The 19,957-nt window shown below is 38.5% G+C and overlaps 2 protein-coding genes across 2 annotated transcripts in view; both read left to right on the top strand.

Annotated features, from left to right (window-relative positions):
* The window catches only part of CASP8AP2 (caspase 8 associated protein 2), a 35,295-nt gene extending 34,806 nt beyond the window's left edge, over positions 1–489 (top strand). The window contains exon 10 of the mRNA XM_072832055.1: positions 52–489. Within this exon, the coding sequence (XP_072688156.1) occupies positions 52–108 (57 nt within the window). The 3' untranslated portion in view covers positions 109–489. The remainder of the gene's footprint in view (positions 1–51) is intronic.
* Positions 70–19,482, top strand: GJA10 (gap junction protein alpha 10). The gene is given in 5 exon segments (XM_072832056.1): positions 70–104; positions 2,488–2,589; positions 17,693–19,151; positions 19,154–19,235; positions 19,238–19,482. Coding segments are annotated over 3 exon segments (1,629 nt in total). The 5' UTR covers positions 70–104; positions 2,488–2,589; positions 17,693–17,708; the 3' UTR covers positions 19,342–19,482.
* The last annotated feature ends 475 nt before the right edge of the window (positions 19,483–19,957 follow it).

Genomic DNA, 19,957 nt, shown 5'->3' with positions numbered 1-19,957 from the left:
AAAAAAGATTATTGAGACATTTGTAATTAACACTCGTTTAAAATTTTTCAGGTCTCAGAAAGATTCCAGCAGCTAATGAAGCTCTTTGAAAAGTCAAAATGCAGGTAGTTAATGGTTCTGCTACAGGAGACTAGTGAAGTAAATGTTTGACACTGTTACTGTGCAGTTAATGACCTGTTAGTCATTGAAGATATGAGTAGTGGGTGAGAGATACCCAGTTGAGTTCCTGCTTCAGTCACAGGTTGGAGGATGATTGCTCGTGCAGGCTTCTGAGGTCACGTCATCCACAGGGACATGCTCAGAGGGAAGCCTGCTGCAGTTCAGATCAGCATGGCATCTCTCCTCAACTCTCCCTCTCTCTTTTTAAAGTATAATTGACATAGCATATTATATTTCTCCTCAACCTTCTGACTGCTGATGAGTCTAGGGTGGAGGGGAAATGCATTTGATGATTAATAAAAAATTTTTTATACATGAAGAAAAATAAAACATTCTTGAATAGCATATATTTCACAGACAATGAAGTCTATAGTCTTTGTAATTTAATATTTTTTCAAATTTTAATTAGGAATACTAAATACTTTTAAAATATGAAACATACATCATTCATAAACATGAAATCCACTGTCATCTGAATAGATGACATCATTTACCATATCAGTTTAAATTAATAATGTTCACAGACATGTTTCCTCAGTTTATTTAAGCCATTTCTTTACAGGTTTATTAAGGCAATAATTAGAGCAGGTTTTTTTTTTTTTTTTTTAAGACCCAAACCAATTGCTTAGATATTTTGAACTTTTACATAAAGAAAATGGTAAAGATATGTAACCTATCACTATTTTTCAGTTTGTTTGTAACTATAATTATTTGAGTACAGAACATCCAATTTCAAATGAACTTCAAATTAAATTCAGTTCAAATTAAATTAAATCTGAATAGGAACTGTATTGGGACATAGATCTTAGTGTAGAGCATCCTGAATATTTTTGAGTTTTAAGTCTATTTCTGAACCCAATGTAAATTACTGTCTTGAAATAATCTGTTAATTTCAGTATCCTCTCTAAGCAACTCAATTGCTAGTGAGAGCTTAAGATGTTTAGCAGTTTACTATGAAGTTAAAATCCTATTTACATAATTCAGAATGTAAGATTGAATAATGGAGAGTTTAAATAGAAAACATCTTATTCTTTAAGAACTTTTCCAAATGGCCTGATTATTTTTCAGATTTTCTGGATTTTAAAATTTTCACTGCCTTTAAGAAATTAAGCTGAGTTTTTATTTTACTTGAATGTTATCTTAAAATGTGACTTCCATTCTCTTGTGAAGATAAACACATTCATGAAAGAATAAACTTGTATCTGGAAGTTATGTTTATTAGTTCCATTACAAATCTAAAATCCTAATGGCTTTGATACTTGAAATTTTATTTGCTTGCATGATAGCAGAAACAGTAGGTTATTTTAATCCTAGCTGTCTCTTAACTCATTTTTTCCTCGCAAGTACTATAGTCTCATTAAATTCTTTCAAAATCAGAGTATAGCAATAAAGTTACCAAACTGATTCTGTAAAAAGCTAGTTCTTTAACATTGATATCTGAGTGAACTCATTTAAAGAACAACACCTTATAAAGGGTCATGTAAGAAAAATAGAATCATAACTTCAGCATTTTCTTATATTACAGATAAATTGCTGAACTTTTTGGAATCTTAATTGATATTCCATACTACACAGAAGCTTGGAATTCCTCATGTTTTAAATGGGGAAGTAGAGGGCAGTTTTATGGCATATTTGGTTACTAGATGAAAATCAATATTTGCTATTACTCGCTGACTTTTTAATCTCAAGTCAGCATATTTAGCTTGTTCCAGCCATCAGTCTGATTGCTCACTTGTTACTGGTCAAGATATTTATTTTTAAACAGAACTTGTTATTAAGATAAAAGCAACAGTGAATTGGCATTGAAACCTTAGTTTTGATATTTCAGAGAAACGACTTTCTTTTCTAGATTTTTCAGAATAATTTTGTAGCATTTTAAACAATGATTATTTAGTTTGTTTTCATCCATTTTTATTTGCTTTTCTAATTGCCTCTCATTTTGGTAAATTGTAAAATAATTTAAATAGTGTATATGTAAATATGTATAATTACAATGATGTAAAATACTTTGTGTGTGTATGTGTGTTTGTGTGTATACAAACACATAAAGGGCTTTGCCTAGCCAAGGATTTTTTTTTATATGTATAAAACTTTTTGTATAAAGTTTGCTTTCAATACCAGTAATGTATAAATAAAGCCATGTAAATTCTGTTATATTTTGATTAGAATGTTTCTTTTAGTGTGTTTAGATAATGATTAAAAGGAAAAAAAGTAAACTCCCAGGGGACATGGGGGCCGTTTTGAATTGGTTCTTGGTGGGGATATGGCTCGCTGAATGTGAGTAGATTCGTTAGAGAAAACCAGTTGCCTTTGCCTGCTTTCTTACAGCAGGTACTAGTACAGTGAACCAGACTTCTGCTGCAGGTGTCCTCACAGATAAAATCTGGGCAGCCCAAAAGCCCTTTTGGGTGAAGATTTGGGGGAAAACAGGTAAGGATTGACTAGTTTGTGCATTATTTGTTCACTCCTCCCCCTCCAGACTCATAGGTCTGGTGGGTTGCAGTGTCAGCCCTAAATTCTAGGAAGTGCCTTAGGAAATTGCCAATTCTTCCATGATATCTGAAGAGGGAGCTCTATGCTGAAGGGTTACTTGGTAGATTACAAACTGAAATAATTTACTGTGGTTTTAGTAGCTTTGGGGCTGTCCACCATCAGGCTTTATCTTCTTGCCTGTCTTTCAACCCTCAAGATAGCCCAGGGGGCTGGCCCTCAGCCTTTCCTTAGAGCATACTATCACTCAAAAGAGCCTACACCACCAGGTAAGTGAGTTCATAGGCCAAAGAGATGCCACTGGTTCAAAAGAAAATTGATTACATAAGACCATCAGAATCTAAAAGTAAGCCCATAAACATTAAAAGAAATAAAGGGAAGATTATAGCAATGTGATGTAAGAATAAGAAATAATGACCCAAATAGAAATATAAAAAACAAGGCAGCCTGGGTGGCTCAGTGGTTTAGCGCCATCTTCAGCCCAGGGCGTGATCCTGGAGACGTGGGATTGAGTCCCGCATTGGGCTCCCTGTATAGAGCCTGCTTCTCTCTCTGCCTTTGTCTCTGCCTCTCTCTCTCTTTCTTTGTGTCTCTCATGAATGATTTAAAAAAAATTAAGTAAAAAAACAGTATTTAATGTGTATATTAATGTGATAAAGTGGAATAAAAATAGGATGGATGCAACTGAAGAATAAATTAGTAAGTTGGAAAATCAAATTGAGAAACTCTCCCAGAAGAAAGAAGAAAAAGAAAACATGGATATAGATTTAAGTGAGATGAAGGACGGAGCTTGATGGACCAACATTTAAGTAACAAAAGGGGTCCAGGATAAGAAAAAATTTGAAGTTCGAAAGGGCCGTAAAGTACTAATGAAGAAGAAAGTACTCACATCTGGACACATTGAAATTTAAGAGTATTACAGATAATGAGAAAAATCTTAAGTTTTTCTTGTAAAAAAAAAAAAAGTTTTTCTTGTATAAAAAAATAGGAATCAGATTGACCTCAGACTTTTTTTTAAAGAGATTTTTATTATTTTTTTTAAGATTTTATTTATTCATGAGAAACACACACAGAGAGAGGCAGAGACACAGGCAGAGTGAGAAGCAGGCTCCATGCAGGGAGCCAGACATGGGACTTGATCCTGGGTCTCCAGGATCACGCCCTGGGCGGAAGGCAGGCGCTAAACTGCTGAGCCACCCAGGGATCCCTGACCTCAGACTTTTCAAGAGCAATATTGGCTGTAAGAAAACCTTTTGAAGTATTGGATCTAAAGTTTTATATCCACTTGTTACTCAAATGTGAGGTCTAAACATTAAGGTTTACCAATCAAAAATCCATATTGTAAACCACTTTTTGAGAAAATACTCAACAAAAAATAAGCCCAGGAGATAGTATAAGAGCTAGGCAGTAAGAATGGTTAGATATCTTGGTAAAGTGTAAATAGGGCAAGAAAGAGAAAAAAGGACATATCCATAATCCAGAATTAGGTTTTTTTTTTTTTTTTTTTTTTTTTCAGAATTAATTTTAGACCATACCAACATGATGGAGATCAAGGGACCATGAGAATGTTAAGAGTTCTTGTCTTGTTAGGATGAAGGTACAAGTTTAAAAATGTTGAGCTTCATTTTTTTTTAATAGATTTTATTTGAGAGAAAGCATAGCGAGGGGAGGGACACAGGAAGAGGGAGAATCAGACTCCACTGAGCAGGGAGCCCAACATGGGGCTCAATCCCAAGACCCTGAAATCATGACCTGAGCCAAAGGAAGATACTGAGCCACCCAGGCACCCCGAAATCTTGAATTTTAAAAATTAAAGTCTGGCACTGAGAAAAGTAGCTTGGTAAATTCCCACAAAGTGAACAGTTCTATAACACCATCCAGGTAAAAAATGAGAATTTTGTTAGCTCCCCCAGAGAGTCCCACCCCCCCATTCCTAGTTCTAATCCATCTTCTTGGAGATCGGTGCTATTGCTGATACTACCGTAGGATAGCTTTACCTGTTTTTGAACTTTCAAATGAAATGATACATCATATACACCCTTGTTTGACTTTTGCTCATTCAGGTTTGTGAGAATCTTCCATTTAGGATGTTTCCATTGGGGGTTATTTAAATAATGCTGGTCTGAACATTGTACATGTTTTTCTGCTGCACGTATGGACACATTTGTGTTGGATACATACCTATTAGTTGTATGCAGATGTGAAACTTTAGTAAACGCTGCCCAACAGTTTTCCTAAGTGCATTTGCCAATTTACATGTCTTCAGTAGTGTGAGTTCCAATTTCTTCACATGCCCTCTACCACTCAGTATGGTAAGTCTTTCATCTTAGTCATTAAGGTGGAGTGATTTCTCCTGAATGTTGGCCATTTGAATACCCTTTTTTTGGTAAAGTCCTTGTTCAAGTCTCTGATCTATTTTTCTTACTAATTTGGAGGAACTATTAATATGGTCTGGATATGATCCCTTTATTCTGTACATGGAAATCCCTTTTCTGACTTTGTGGTTTGCCTTTCACTGGGTCACATATTTTTTGATGAGCAGACATTTTAATGAAGATCTAGTTTATCATTCTTTTAATTTATAGTAGTACTTACTGAAGATAATCTTTATCAACTCCAAGATGATGAAGATATTTTCTTATGTTAATGTCTGAAATTTTTATTGGTTTACCTCACGCATTTACATGTACAATTTACTTGGAATTGATTTTTTTGTAGGGTGTGAGGTAGGGGCTGACTTTAATTCCTATTTTTAAAAAACATCTTATTGACTAAGTCTCATTTGTTGTAAAGACTGTCCATACCTCACCACTCTTCATTGCCACTTGGGCAACAAATGAGATTCCCATGTATACATGAATTTCTTTCTGCAATCTCTTCTGCTTATTGGTCTCTTTTTCTAATCTTGCACTCACATTATCACTCTCTTAATTACTGTAGTGTATAGTAAGTTTTGATACTCAGTAGACAAATTCTGTCACTTTGTTTTCTTTCCTCACCATTGTAGTGGATGCATTTGGCTCTTCACATTTCCACATACGGGTTAGAATCAGTTTATCAAGTTCCACAGAATCCATGAATCAATTAATTTGGGAAGAACTGACGTCTTTAAAATGTTGAAATTTCTAATCCCTGAGCATGATATATCCCACTATTTATTGAAATGAATTTATCTAAATAACAATGTATGTGTGTATGTGTGTGTGTAAGTCTTGCATATTTTTCATTCTTACTGTTTGATAGTATCCGATCCTGTAATAAACTATTTCATTTTCTTTTTGGTATACAGAAATACACTTGACTTTATACCTAGAGACTTGCTGAACTGTCATATATATGTTAAAAATTTATCGGTAGATTCTTTTGAATTTTCTGTACAAATCATAGTTTTATTTCTTCCTTTGTAATCTTAATTTTTTTTTCGTTTCTTTGCAGTGGCTAAGAACTCTAATACAATAATGTTTAGAATTGATACTAGTGAACATTCTTGTCTTATTCTTGATCTTATAGTGGAAACTTAAAATATTTTATTAATATGAGACTTCCTGTTGGGGATCCCTGGGTGGCTCAGCGGTTTGGCACCTGCCTTTGGCCCAGGGTGTGATCCTGGAGTCCCGGGATTGAGTCCCACGTCGGGCTCCCAGCATGGAGCCTGCTTCTCCCTCCTCCTGTGTCTCTGCCTCTCTTTCTATGTCTATCATAAATCAATCAATCAATCAATCAATCAATCAATCTTTAAAAAAATATGAGACTTCCTGTAAATCAAAAAAGAATGGATACAAATTAAGGAAGTTTCCTTCCATTCCTAAGGGCTTTAAAAAAAATCATGAGTGAATATTTATTTTTATTAAACTGTTCTTTTATTTTGTAAATGTGAATTACATTGATTTTTAAATAAACCTTGTAATCTCAGAATAAGCCTAACTTTGATGTATTAGATCCTTTATATGTAATATTAGGTTTGGTTTGCTATTTAGGATTTTCTGTGGTTTTTTTTTTTTTTTTGTGCATGAGATTGATCTTAAAATTTTTCTTAATGTCTTGTCAGATTTTGGTGTTCAGGTTATGCTGGCTTCATAAAAATGCATTGGAAGGTGTTCTTTTTTCTGTTTTCTGATGAGATTGTGAAAGATGAGCATAAGCCCATTTGCTGAAACTATTTTGCTGTGAAATGAGTTTCTTCAATAGAAAATGTGTGGAGGGATCCCTGTGTGGCGCAGCGGTTTGGCGCCTGCCTTTGGCCCAGGGCGCGATCCTGGAGACCCGGGATCAAATCCCATGTTGGGCTCCCGGTGCATGGAGCCTCCTTCTGTCTCTGCCTCTCTCTCTCTATCTCTCTCTGTGTGACTATCATAAATAAATAAAAATTAAAAAAAAAAAAAAGAAAATGTGTGGAATACAGTAGTGGTGAATAGGTATTCCATAATGCCATTCTAAGAATATGATTGCTTCCTGTTCCTTGGACAGAGTCAGTGTGATGTAATACACCTGCTACTCAGTAGTTGGCTAGTCCATATTTGGACTCAACTTTGACTTCGTGGTTGATAGGTTAAGACTTATACAGTGGATGTACCCAAAAGAGCTGTGGTAAGGGGAAGTCCATACTGTTGAGCTCATACAAAGCTTTCTTGCCATATGGCCATTTTTACACTAAGCACTGGGTTTGCAAGGGAAAGAGACTCATTTCCAGAATGCATTATCTTGTCCACCTCATTGTTGAGATTCTGTTCAATAAGCAGATGCCTTTTGTGAATATTCACTTGGGACACAGTCTTCACTCTTTGTGTATGATGTTAGGAATGCACTCACGTTGCTGCTTCCCTAGACTTTGTCATATATCCAATTATGTTTTCTTCAAGTCTAACCTTCTAGTTATGCTGTTAACTACTGTCCTTGAATAGATTCTAGTTTTGGCCCTCTCTCTGAGTGAAGGAGACAAATATATATATAAAGTTCTATGCCTCCTCCTACCCCCATCCTTGGGGAGAATTTCCCTTTTTCTTTCTTTTTTTAAAGATTTTATTTATTTATTCATGAGAGACACAGAAGGAGAGAGAGGCAGAAACACAGGCAGAGGGAGAAGCAGGCTCCATGCAGGGAGCCTGATGTGGGACTCGATCCCGGGTCTCCAGGATCACACCCCGGGCTGAAGGTGGCGCTAAAACCGCTGAGCCACCGCGGCTCCCCGAATTTCCCTTTTTCATTCTGTCCTGATTGGGATTGTAATAGAGCACTCGACATCTGGCTTGTGCTAGCATGTAATACAGAAACACCTGGAAGCCAGGCCCAAATCTTTTTCTTCTCAGATAACTGGTTATAAGGGGCTGCACATGAAGCCATAGGTGTTGAGTGAGTGAGAAGAGAGGTACAGTATTACATATTAGAGTCTGAATTACCTGCTTATGCAACTTGTATCTTTCAGATCTGCTTCAGCCTGCTTATTTATATAACATATCTTCTTATTGATGAATGCTGCTTTTTGTGCTCAACTTTATGGTTGGGTGGGTCAGATAAAACCCGGTTAATTCTAGGCAGTTTTGGTCACCTGGTCCCTTGATTACCCAGGGTCAGACATTCAGTTTCTAACAGGGTACACAGCTTTGTTATAAAACACTGGAGGTATCCACTCTGATTTCTTCTGATGAGGGTTATCAGAGACTTCATGCAACATATTTATTAGCTGTAGTCTCTTTGAGTCTCATCTGATTTGCTGGGATCTTGCACTGCTTTTGTATTATAGCCTGACCTTGCTACAGAGCCTTCTCTTTGTTCCCTAGTGGAAACTGACAGCCTTACAGCTTAATCGTTAAGTGGGGGTAGTGTAACACATCAAATGGCCTCTGGAATTCATAAAGGCTTATCAAGCATTATGGATTTTGTTTTTGCAATTATTTTAGTGCAAAGGACACCAACATATCTTTTCACTTGGCAAGAGATGGACCTCCAGAAACTCCACTGAGGTGGCAGGCCCCTTCATTTTGATGGGGGTTTATATCCCGTCCTGTGGCTTGCATGTCTTATTACTAAAGCATCTACCATACTTGCTACCTCTTTCTCATCAGATCCAATCAGTATAATGTGGCCCAGTATGATGTTCTGGGGATGTCAAGACTGTCTAGACTCTGTGGCCTAAATGATGGCAGAAGACAGGAAAATTGATGTAACTTGCAGACAAGATGGTGACAACTGTATTGTCTGTGATCCATTTTGAGTTAATTTTTGTGAAGGCTGTAAGCTCTATGTCTAAATTGAGGAAGGCAAATGAAGGGTTAGGGAAGAAGCATCTAGAAAATGGTGTCAGTGTTCTACTCAGTTTGGTGTGGGTTCATGGATGTTCACTATAGTATTAAAAATATATTTTCAAAAAGATCTACATGAAAGAATAATGGCAGTGTGCCATGATCCAATGGTTATGATTGATTTGATTCAATGCACTGAGGTATACTTTAAAAATTAAATACATATTGAGGTGCCTAAGTCCTGACATTGTGATAGGTGCTGGTGATAAAAATGAAAAATTCTTCCTCTGAAGGAGTTCAGCTTCTGGGAAGACAAACACCCAAGTTAACTGTGAGAAGTGATATACTGGTGTTACAGGCAACAAATTGGGGCAACATAGAGGAAATGCTGTATGATCTGGTCCTTAAAGGACGCCAAGGCAGAGAAGAGTTGTGAAAGGCATAAATTCAGCTTCGTGGGTAAATTATTTTGAAATTTAATCGAAATTTTTGTGTAGGTAATACATTAGCTTGGTTTAAAAATTAAGAAGATATAAAATGGGGGCACCTGGGTGGCTCAGTGGTTGAATGTCTGCCTTTGGCTCAGGTCCTGATCCTGGGGTCCTGGGGTCGAGTTCTGCATCGGGCTCCTCACAGGGATCTGCTTCTCCCTCTTCCTATTGTCTCTGCCTCTCTCTATGTCTCTCATGAATAAATAGATAAAATCCTAAGAAAAAAAAAAGAAGTTATAAAATGTATCGTTCTGAGACTTGCTTCTGTCTTTTTCTTTGTCCACCCTATTAGGGTAATCTCATTAATTTCTTGTGCATATTTTTTACTACTACCTTATGCATTTTCATTTCTTATTTCTTCCCTTTTCTTACAAAAAGAAAAGAGTTATGTACCTTGCTATTTTCATTTCATACAATACACTGGAGAATGTTCCATATCAGTATGTTTTCTTATTCTTTTGGACAGCTGGAAATATACCATTGTGTGAATTTATCATAGTTATTTAACCGATTCCCTGTAGATGGACATGCTGGCATTTCCTATCTCCTGCAAATGAATCACTTTGTACATGTCATTTTATACATGTGCAAGCATACCTATAAAATAAATTTGTAAGGGTATATAATTGATAACCAAAGTAATAGATTAAATTAGGTTCATGAGCATACATCCTGGTACTGGGAGAGGCAACTGGCTGAAGGTGGTAAGAGAAGTACTGTTTATTAAGCAGTGATGTCTCCTAAATATGAGAGTCAATGCTGCATTTTTTTTTTTTTAAGATTTGATTTTATCAGAGTGTGCGAATATGACGGGAGGAGAGGCAGAGGCAGAGCTAGAGAGGGAGAAGCAGGGAGCCTGCTGAGTAGGGCGCCTGCTGTGGGGCTTGAACCCAGGACCTCAGGATTATGACCCAAGCTGAAGGCAGACACTTAGCCCACTGGGCCATCCAGGCACCCCGGTGGAGGGATTTTAAAACAAGATTTCAAAATTAATTCCTCTGGCAAGTCTTTGGATTGGGGGAAGTAGGGATGTTCAATAGATAAGTCTGGAACTCTCCATCCTGGCTGGCTTTATCCAGACTGCCTGTTTTTACCGTTTTATAAATTGAAATTCCTAACAACAATTGACTTTAGGTTCTGCTGCTATAGTGTTTTCATCTTTTATTTTGCAGTTCTGTTTTTCTGTAATTGGCATGTTTTTTTTGGGGGGGGAGGATGATAACTTATCTGAAGAACACCAAATTCTCTGCTTGGAACCTGATGGGTTAACCCAGTTCCTATTATTTCTTACATTTTCTCTTGGGAATCTCTTATTTCCTCTGAATCTGAGTAACAGACGAGGGACTTGGCACAAATGAGCTTTCTTCTTCTGCAGCTTCTATCCTATATTACTCGTACTTTCCCTTCATTGGTATTATGTTGTCTTTCCCAGTCCTAATGTTTTACAGCTGCTTATGGGAAACCAACAACCTCTTCTGCCTCTAGGGAATTTATGTCATCCCCCCCGCGGTGAATGTGGGGACTCAGTAGGTATCTGTACCACTGACTAGCACAGAGGCGGTAACTAGTGGAGCTCTCAACTCCATGTGCATCTTCCTCCATCCTGGGACATTTATTCTTTCTAAACTTTCTGTTCCCTTCTGTTTCTCTGAGTGTGTCTTGGGCCTGCCAGTGACTTCACAGATTCAACATAACTTGGTGAAGGAGAAAGGAGGAACTTGGGGAAAAACACACACAACCTTGTTCTCTCTGGCAGTGGTTCTCCTCCTTTAGTGTGCTAATTCCTGCTGAGCCTTAGGGCTGGTTGGGGATGAGGCAGTGGGTAGAACTTCCAGCAGCAGGGCAGGATTATTTAACCTCACTAGGCCATTTTAAACTATTGTGAGATTATGGGAGAGTTGTCCACTGTGTGCCTCTGCCTTAAAGATACTCACCTGCTTGCTGAAAAGTCCTCAAGAGGGCAGCCTGGGTGGCTCAGCGGTTTAGTGCCGCCTTTGGCCCAGGGTGTGATCCTGGAGACCTGGGATCGAGTCCTACATCGGGCTCCCTGCATGGAGCCTGCTTCTGCCTGTGTCTGTGCCTCTCTCTCTCTCTCTGTCTCTCATGAATAAATAAATAAAGTCTTTAAAATAAAAATAAAAAGTCTTCAAGAAGGGAGTGATCAGATTGATACATCTGCAGGAGACTTTAAAAAAAAAACAAATTGACATATAGTTGTGTTTATTTTTACTTCACTGCCTAGTTTAAACATTTTCTTGAATTAGGTGATACATTTGCTGTTCAGAGGATTCAGTGTATAAGATTCATCTTACCTCTTCCCCAGCCACTCAGTTACCTTCTGCTGAGGCAACTAATATTAGGAGTTTCTTAAAAAAAAAAAAAAAAAAAGGGATCCCTGGGTGGCGCAGTGGTTTAGCGCCTGCCTTTGGCCCAGGGCGCGATCCTGGAGACCCGGGATCGAATCCCACGTCGGGCTCCCGGTGCATGGAGCCTGCTTCTCCCTCTGCCTGTGTCTCTGCCTCTCTCTCTCTCTCTCTGTGTGACTATCATAAATAAATAAAAAATTAAAAAAAAAAAAAGAGTTTCTTGTGTACCCTTCTGGATTATTCTATGCATAATGTATGATTTTAATATTTGACAAGATGCTTTAAAGGTATTACATTCATTACTCTTCAGGTGAATTTTGGGATTAAATGTCAAGGGCTTTCTGGAACAGTGTGCTCAATGCCATAAAAATACACATATTAATACATTATGTGTTTTTGCTTCTAGTTAATTCTAACAATTTGTTCTTCAGGCTAGTATGCCAGATAGTGGAAATTTAACCTCGTTGTTTAGCTTTTATTATTATTTAAGACTAAATATATGAAAATAGAATAGTTAGATGATACTTAGGAACTATCATTAATTTATATACTTTCCAAAAAATTTTAAAATATTTATTTATTAGAGAGGAGGGGGTGGCAATGGGACAGAGAGAGAAGGAGAGGAAGAGAGTCTTCAGCAGACTTCACGCTGAGCGTGGAGCCTGACTCAAGGCTCAGTCCCATGATGCTGAGATCATGACTTGAACCAAAGTCAAGAGTCAGATGCTCCGTCAACGGAGGCACCCAGGCTCCCCAAGCAACAAACTCTTGATCTCAGTTCAGATCTTGATCTCAGGGTCATGAGTTCGAGCCCCAGGTTGGGCTCCATGTTGGATGTGGAGCTTACTTAAAAAAAAAATGCACAGGAGCTGTCATTTGGTATCATCACTGGGTTCTAGTGATACCCTTGCTTCAACTCCTCTAAGATAGCAGTAAGACTGTGTATTTGAGATGTGACTGATGTTACAAGACCGGGGGTTAGGAGACATAGTCTCTGCCCTGCATTGGGCAAGTCATTTGACCTCTCTGGAATTTAAATGCTTTTTCCACAAAAATCTGTCATAGCTCTCTGAGGCTTTCAGATTATGTACTGAAAAAAAAAAAAATCCTCAGCTGTCTGTTTCAACCTAATGGAATATTGCTAGAACAATCTACAGACATGTAGCCGGCTCCCTCTCTGGTCTATTGATCTCTTTTTGCAATGTTTCTACTTTCATCCTAGCATGATTTGCAAGAACACTTTGGGTTTGTCATTCCATTGTTACTTGTTCACATTTGACAAGGCAAGACTCACCCCAGGCAGCTGTTGAATGAAATTGGACATGTCCCATTGATCTGTTACATGCACTCCCAGAGCAATCAGTTGGAAGAAATGCACCCAAAAACTCAAATCACTGTAATCATCCACAAATAAAAAAGGAAAATTCTCATTTGTCTCACTTTTTGTTTCTAAATATGATACACCAGGAGAGGCTCAGGCATGGTGTCAATTAGAAAATATTACAAGAGAATTGCAAAGCCCCCAAAGGACATTTTGACCTCCAGGGAGAAGTAGGTTAGACTGTATTGATCAAAATTACTGTGCTCATTCTGGATTCTGGCCCACACACAGTTGATCAGAGTCTTTATATCTGCAACCAGCAGCAGCTGTTCACTAATAAGCCACTCATGGTCCAACTTTAAGGTTCTTTGATCCCAGTTGTTATTTTTTTGACCACCCATGAGGTAAGTGGTAAATATGTGGACTTACTTGTTTAGAGAAATATGGGAAATCCCTGTGGGGATAGAAAGATAAGATCTGAACTAAAATTCAGGAAAGGGGCACCAGTTTTTACATGGGAGATGCTAAATTAGTATTTGATAATAAAATTCAAGAATATTTCTAGGACCTGTAGTCATTATTGGTAAAAAGTAGTTACGTTTAGGAAACATGGGAATATTTGTGTGAAGGATTTTGCTCTTGCATGCCAATATGCATGATTGTAGTTTTATTTTTCATGTTGACCTAGTTTTCTTTTACTTGCTATGTAAAGGTAATGATTACCAAGTTTTAAAGAGATAGTGGCAATAAAAAGGATTAAATATTGGGGCACCTGGGTGGCTCAGTGGTTGAGTGTCTGCCTTTGGCTCAGGTCCTGATCCCAGGGTCCTGGAATCGAGTCCCACATTAGGCTCCCCTGCCTGTGTCTCTGCTTCTCTCTCGCTGTCTCTCATGAATGGATGAATCTTTAAAAAGAAAAAAGCATTAAATAGTTTAGGACTGCCAACTAGAGAATAAGTTAATGAAATGAGTTAGCTTTCCCATTTCAGGGTTTTTATATAAAATAGAAAGTCTAGATTTTTTTCTAAGTGCTAAATGAGTGATTTTTAAAAAATAATGTCCAAAAATTTTTAAAGAAATGATGAGAAAGGACCTAAACTTTAAGAAAGGATAGAACTTAGTAAATTACTGCCTCAGTTCATGAGGCATAAGTCCAAGGTTTTAAAATCTAATTTTTAGGACAGCTCTGGTGGCGCAGCAGTTTAGCGCCGCCTGCAGCCCAGGGCGTGATCCTGGAGACCCTGGATTGAGTCCCACGTCGGGCTCTCTGCATGGAGCCTGCTTCTCCCTCTGCCTGTGTCTCTGCCTCTCTCTCTGTGTGTCTCTGTGAATAAAAAAAAAAAAATCTAAAATCTAATTTTTTATTTGCAAGTACTACATATAACTACATTCCTAATTTTTCAATTTCAATCAATTCACAAGTACATAGAATAAAATGTTTCATTAATACCCCTCCCAAGTTCTGAGAGCTATCTACTAAGTAAATGTTATTTTAAAAAATTATGTGTACATATGTATGTATATACAAATAAAAATTTACATAAATAATTTACATTGGATAAAAATCTGTCATGCTTAGAAGAGTCTTTATTCTTTTTCTTTTTTGCCTCTCCTTGCCCCTATACCTTCATCACCTTCTACAGACCTCCAGTATCCTATATATATATATTTTAAAGATTTTATTTATTTATTCATGGGGGGGGGGCAGAGACACTGGCAGAGGGAGAAGCAGGCTCTATGCAGGGAGCCCGACGTGGGACTCGATCCCAGGTCTCCAGGATCAGGTCTCCAGGATCAGGCCCTGGGCTGAAGGTGGCGCTAAACCGCTGAGCCACCTGGGCTGCCCCTCCAGTAATCTATATTAACTTCATAGTGTGTGCCCTGTATTTTTTCTCCATGCTCATATAGATATATACCATATACCAAATATGTATACACATTTATAGGATTTTATTTTACTCTGATATAAAAATCTCACCTTGAATCTATGGATCAGTTAATTTGGGGAGAATTTACATGTTTACAAATACTATTTTCCAATCCCTGAGCATGGTATATCCCCCAATTAATTTATAAAGAAATATGTGTATTTGGCAGTGTGTCTCTCCTTGAAACTTTGTCCTTTGGTTTCAGTGACACTATTCTTAGGGTTCCCCCACCCACCCTTTGTCCATTTTTCATTTTTATTTGTAGATTTATTTTCCTATGCTATTTCTCAGCGTTCTGTCATTGGCTTACTTTGTCTTGTCCCTGCATGATCTCTACCTATTCAGTGATTATTCACAAATTGTAAATGTTTATCTCCTGTTTGTACCTTTTTTTAAACGTCTTTTTTAAACATCTTTTTTTTTAAGATTTATTTATTTATTTATGAATGATAGACATAGAGAGAGAGAGAGAGAGAGAGGCAGAGACCCAGGAAGAGGGAGAAGCAGGCTCCATGCCGGGAGCCCGACGTGGGACTCGATCCCGGGACTCCAGGATCGTGCCCTGGGCCAAAGGCAAGGCGCTAAACCGCTGAGCCACCCAGGGATCCCCATGTTTGTACCTTTTGTTGTTTTTACTCTCGAGACCCAAATGCCTTCTGGACATCTCCACTTTTGCCATTCAGTTTTGTTGGGTAAAATCTAAAAATTTTTCAATTGTAATTTCTGGCACTGATGTGCTTAAAAAAGATTTCCTCTACTTCAAAATTATAAAACATTTGTCCTTTATATTTTATTCTAATACTTTCATAGTTAACTTTTTTACATTTAATACCATATTCCACCTGGGATTTATTTTATTTTTGGATATAAGTAGGGAAAATTGAATGATTCTATGTTTTTTCTCTTGTTTTTTTAAAAAAGATTTATTCATTTGAGAGAGAGAGTAAGTGCACTTGCATTGTGAGCAATGCAAGAGCAGGGGAGGGGCATAGGGAGAGGAAAAGGAAGAGAATCCTCAGCAGACTCTCAGCTGAGTGCAGAGCCCAACCTGAGGTTTGTTCCCATGACCTTGAGATCATAACCTGGGCCGAAACCAAGAGTTGGACACTCAACTGACTGAGCCACTCAGGCACCCCTGTCTTGTGTTTTTTTTTTTTTTTTTCTGTCTTGTGTTTTTGAGTTGATATTCATCTATTCTTTTTCAGTATTTGTCTATTTTGTATGTTAGTGAGAGTCCTTACTAAGTACTATGCAAGCTGGACCAAGTATATCTTGTTCATTGTTGAATTCTTTGGCTCTAGGATTTTAGTAAATATTATTGAATGAATGAATTGTGGAAGGGGAAAATTCTTTCATTATTGGTTTTAACTTAATAACATTTTCTGTTTTTTTCCTCCACATTTTTAGTATTGGGAAGTCTTCCACATCTTAGAAGCCTTTGACCTATTTAAGTATTTTAATCTCATCGAACTTTAAAAATATTCTTTTTTTTTCAGGGTAAACCAAATAACCTATTCATGTCAGCTATACTTGGTTCTTTCCTAGATCCCAAGCTCGCTAGAGAAGCAGTTTATATTCACTTTTCTTCTAAATTAGCAAAGCTTTCATGAAAACATGCAGTTCCAGATGTGGCTTTGTGGGTATAATCACATGTCTGGTACTGTTTCTATGACTGCTTAATCTTTACTGCTACCCTGTGCCTATCCCAGAGGGCTTATTTGGTTGATTTTTCTTACTTGCAGTGGGATCCATAGACAATACATAATGAGGATCTACTTAGATTTTTTTGTTGATTATTCCAGTGATAAAGCCAAGGAACAGTTTTAAAATGGAAAGACATTTCATCCCAGTATTATTTAATGATACCTTCTGTGTGTAAAGAACAAAATGCTATAGAAAGTGTCTCTGTCTGCAGAAAGTATACCTTTCCATGAAGAGGGACATAAGACATAACCATCACAAAACTCATGGTATATACAATGCCAGATGAGTGGTATTCAGGAATGGGAAAAATCTCTCTGACTTCTCATGGTATATACAATGCCAGATGAGTGGTATTCAGGAATGGGAAAAATCTCTCTGACTTGGGATGGTTAAGGAAAAACTTCCTGGCAAAGTTGAGACTTAGTTAAGATCACATAGGATAGGAGAGCCTGGGTGGCTCAGTTGGTTAAGTGTCTGCCTTCAGCTCAGGTCATGATCCCAGGGTTCTGGGATCGAGCCCCACTTTGGGCTCCCTGCTCAGTGGGGAGCCTGCTTTTCGCTCTCCCTCTGCCTGACTCTCCCCCTGATTGTGTCTCTTCCTCTCTGTCAAGTAAGTAAATAAAAATGTAAACAAAGTTAATGTAGGATGTCTGGTCAATGGGACATCTGATATAGGTAGAAAAATGATCAAAATTTGTGATGAATGCATTGTACAAATACGAGGGCCATTGCATATGGTGGGATGATAGTCAACTTTGTGTGGGAGAGGAGAGGATAGGCAGGAAACTGGATCAGTCTTTAGTTTTTTGTTTTCCAAAAACATATTCCTTGAAAGTATCCTATTTCAATCAAGCATGGACCTTAAATATTAGGGCTGGAAAATCCCTCATAGTTTTGCTGACATGAAAAAAGAAACTGCTTTATTGATGAGCCTGTGTTGTTGAACATTATATCCATGAGTGCTAATAACTTCAGTGTTTTCTGTATGTTTCAGACATTAGCCTCTTACCATGGGGGATTGGAATTTATTGGGTGGCATCCTAGAGGAAGTTCATTCCCACTCAACTATAGTGGGGAAAATCTGGCTGACCATTCTCTTCATTTTCCGAATGCTGGTACTTGGTGTGGCTGCTGAAGATGTCTGGGATGATGAACAGTCAGCATTTGCCTGCAACACTCAGCAGCCAGGTTGCAACAATATCTGTTACGATGATGCTTTCCCTATCTCTTTGATCAGGTTCTGGGTTTTACAGATCATTTTTGTGTCTTCTCCTTCTCTGGTGTATATGGGCCATGCGCTTTATAGACTTAGGGCCTTTGAGAAGGAGAGACAGAGGAAAAAGTCACACCTCCGAGTCCAGATGGAGAATCCAGAACTTGAATTGGAGGAGCAACAAAGGATAGATAGAGAACTGAAAAGGTTAGAGGAAGAGAAGAGAATCCACAAAGTCCCCTTGAAAGGATGTCTGCTGCGTACTTATGTCTTACATATCTTGACAAGATCTGTGATGGAAGTAGGGTTCATGATAGGCCAATTTATTCTTTATGGGTTTCAGATGCACCCCCTTTACAAATGCACTCAACCACCTTGCCCTAATGCAGTGGATTGCTTTGTATCCAGGCCCACAGAGAAGACAATTTTCATGCTCTTTATGCACAGCATTGCAGCCATCTCTTTGTTCCTCAATGTACTGGAAATATTTCATCTGGGAATCAGGAAAATCACGAGGGCACTTTATGAGAAATCCAGCAATGAAGGCACTGAAGAGGAAAGTGGAACCCCATTCCATTTGAAAAAATATTCAGTGGCCCAGGAGTGTATGATTTGCTCTCCCTTGTCTAAAAGAATCTCTCTACTTCAAGCCAACAATCAACAGCAAGTCATTCGAGCCAGTGTGCCAAAGTCTAAAACCACGTGGCAAAGCTCAGAGCCCATGCCAGTTGAAGTAGACCCTTGCTATGTTAAAAAAGAGTGGGCCGGGAAGGATCAGTACAGAGGACAGCTCCATGTGCACAGCCCATGTCCCTGGGATGGCGTTACTCAAATTCAGCACCCGGGACAGCAACCAGACCTCTCCTCTGGCCTAGAAAATGCAAAGTCCCAGTCCTGGGTAGGTACAGAGATGGCTTCTAAACACTACCAATCCTATGCAGTAGGAACCTGGGAGCAGTCCCATGGTCGACGATCCTCAAGAGAGCCTCTCACAGATTTGCACAGTTTCTGTAGAGACAGCAATGGCAGTGTGAGAAAAAGTGGGGTCTGGACAGACAGATCTTACCCAGGCAGTCGCAAGGCCAGCTTTCTGTCCAGATTGCTGTCTGAAAAGGGACAGTTGCACAGTGACTCAGGAAGCTCCAATTCTCGGAACAGCTCTTGCTTGGACCTTCTGCACCGGGAAAATAGCCCCTCACTTCTGCCTTCAGCCACTGGGTACAGAACATCAATGGTAAGTAAAGACAGACAGCTGGACTGAACATAGAACTATTGCAAGAGGTTTTCCACTCTGGCTACTTCTTAGCCTTCCTTTTCCAGCTTCCTTGTGTGTATATGTGTGTGTTAAGAGAGAGAGAGAGGAGGTGAGGGAGGTTAATTTATGGGCAGTTAAATCCAGTCATTCAATACATTCAGTTAAATTCAATTAATGGTATACGCTTACTGAAAACTTACTTTATATCGTTCACTCTTGTAAGTGCTGGGTTTATAAATGGATAAAATGCTGTCTATGCCATCAAAGGACTTAGAGTCTAGATGGGAAAGTTAGACAGGTGAGCATACAAATGTGATCAAATGTAAGGTGCCATGTTAGAAGGGGTGGGAGGGCAAAGGAGGGGGTGGTCAATTCTTTATGGATGGGTTAGGAAAAGCTTCATACTTTTGAATTGAGTCTTAAAAGATGTGATGAGTTTCTCCAGACCTAAGAGGGCTGGGACACATGAAAGAAGGCCATCGCAGTACAGAGAGCAGCACAGACAAAGGCTGAGAGATGTGACACAGTAGTGCTGTCTGGGGAGCTATGTGTGGTTGGAGCACTGGCAAGTAGGAAGGCTATGGACAGGGAAGGCTGGAGAAGGGCCATGGAGGTCTTGTGGGAAGACAATGGAGAACCCATTGAGAGTGTGCAGTGGAGAAGAGATTGGATCAGAACTACATTTTAGAAGGCTCTTTACTGTCATAGTGTGGAAAATGGATCAGAAGAGAGATCATTTTTTTTTGTTTTTTTTTTTTTTTTGTTTTTATGATAGTCACACACACACACAC

Source organism: Canis lupus, chromosome 7 (genome assembly GCF_048164855.1).
Source record: "Canis lupus baileyi chromosome 7, mCanLup2.hap1, whole genome shotgun sequence".
Taxonomy (NCBI): domain Eukaryota; kingdom Metazoa; phylum Chordata; class Mammalia; order Carnivora; family Canidae; genus Canis; species Canis lupus.
This window is presented reverse-complemented; position numbering and strand designations above follow the sequence as displayed.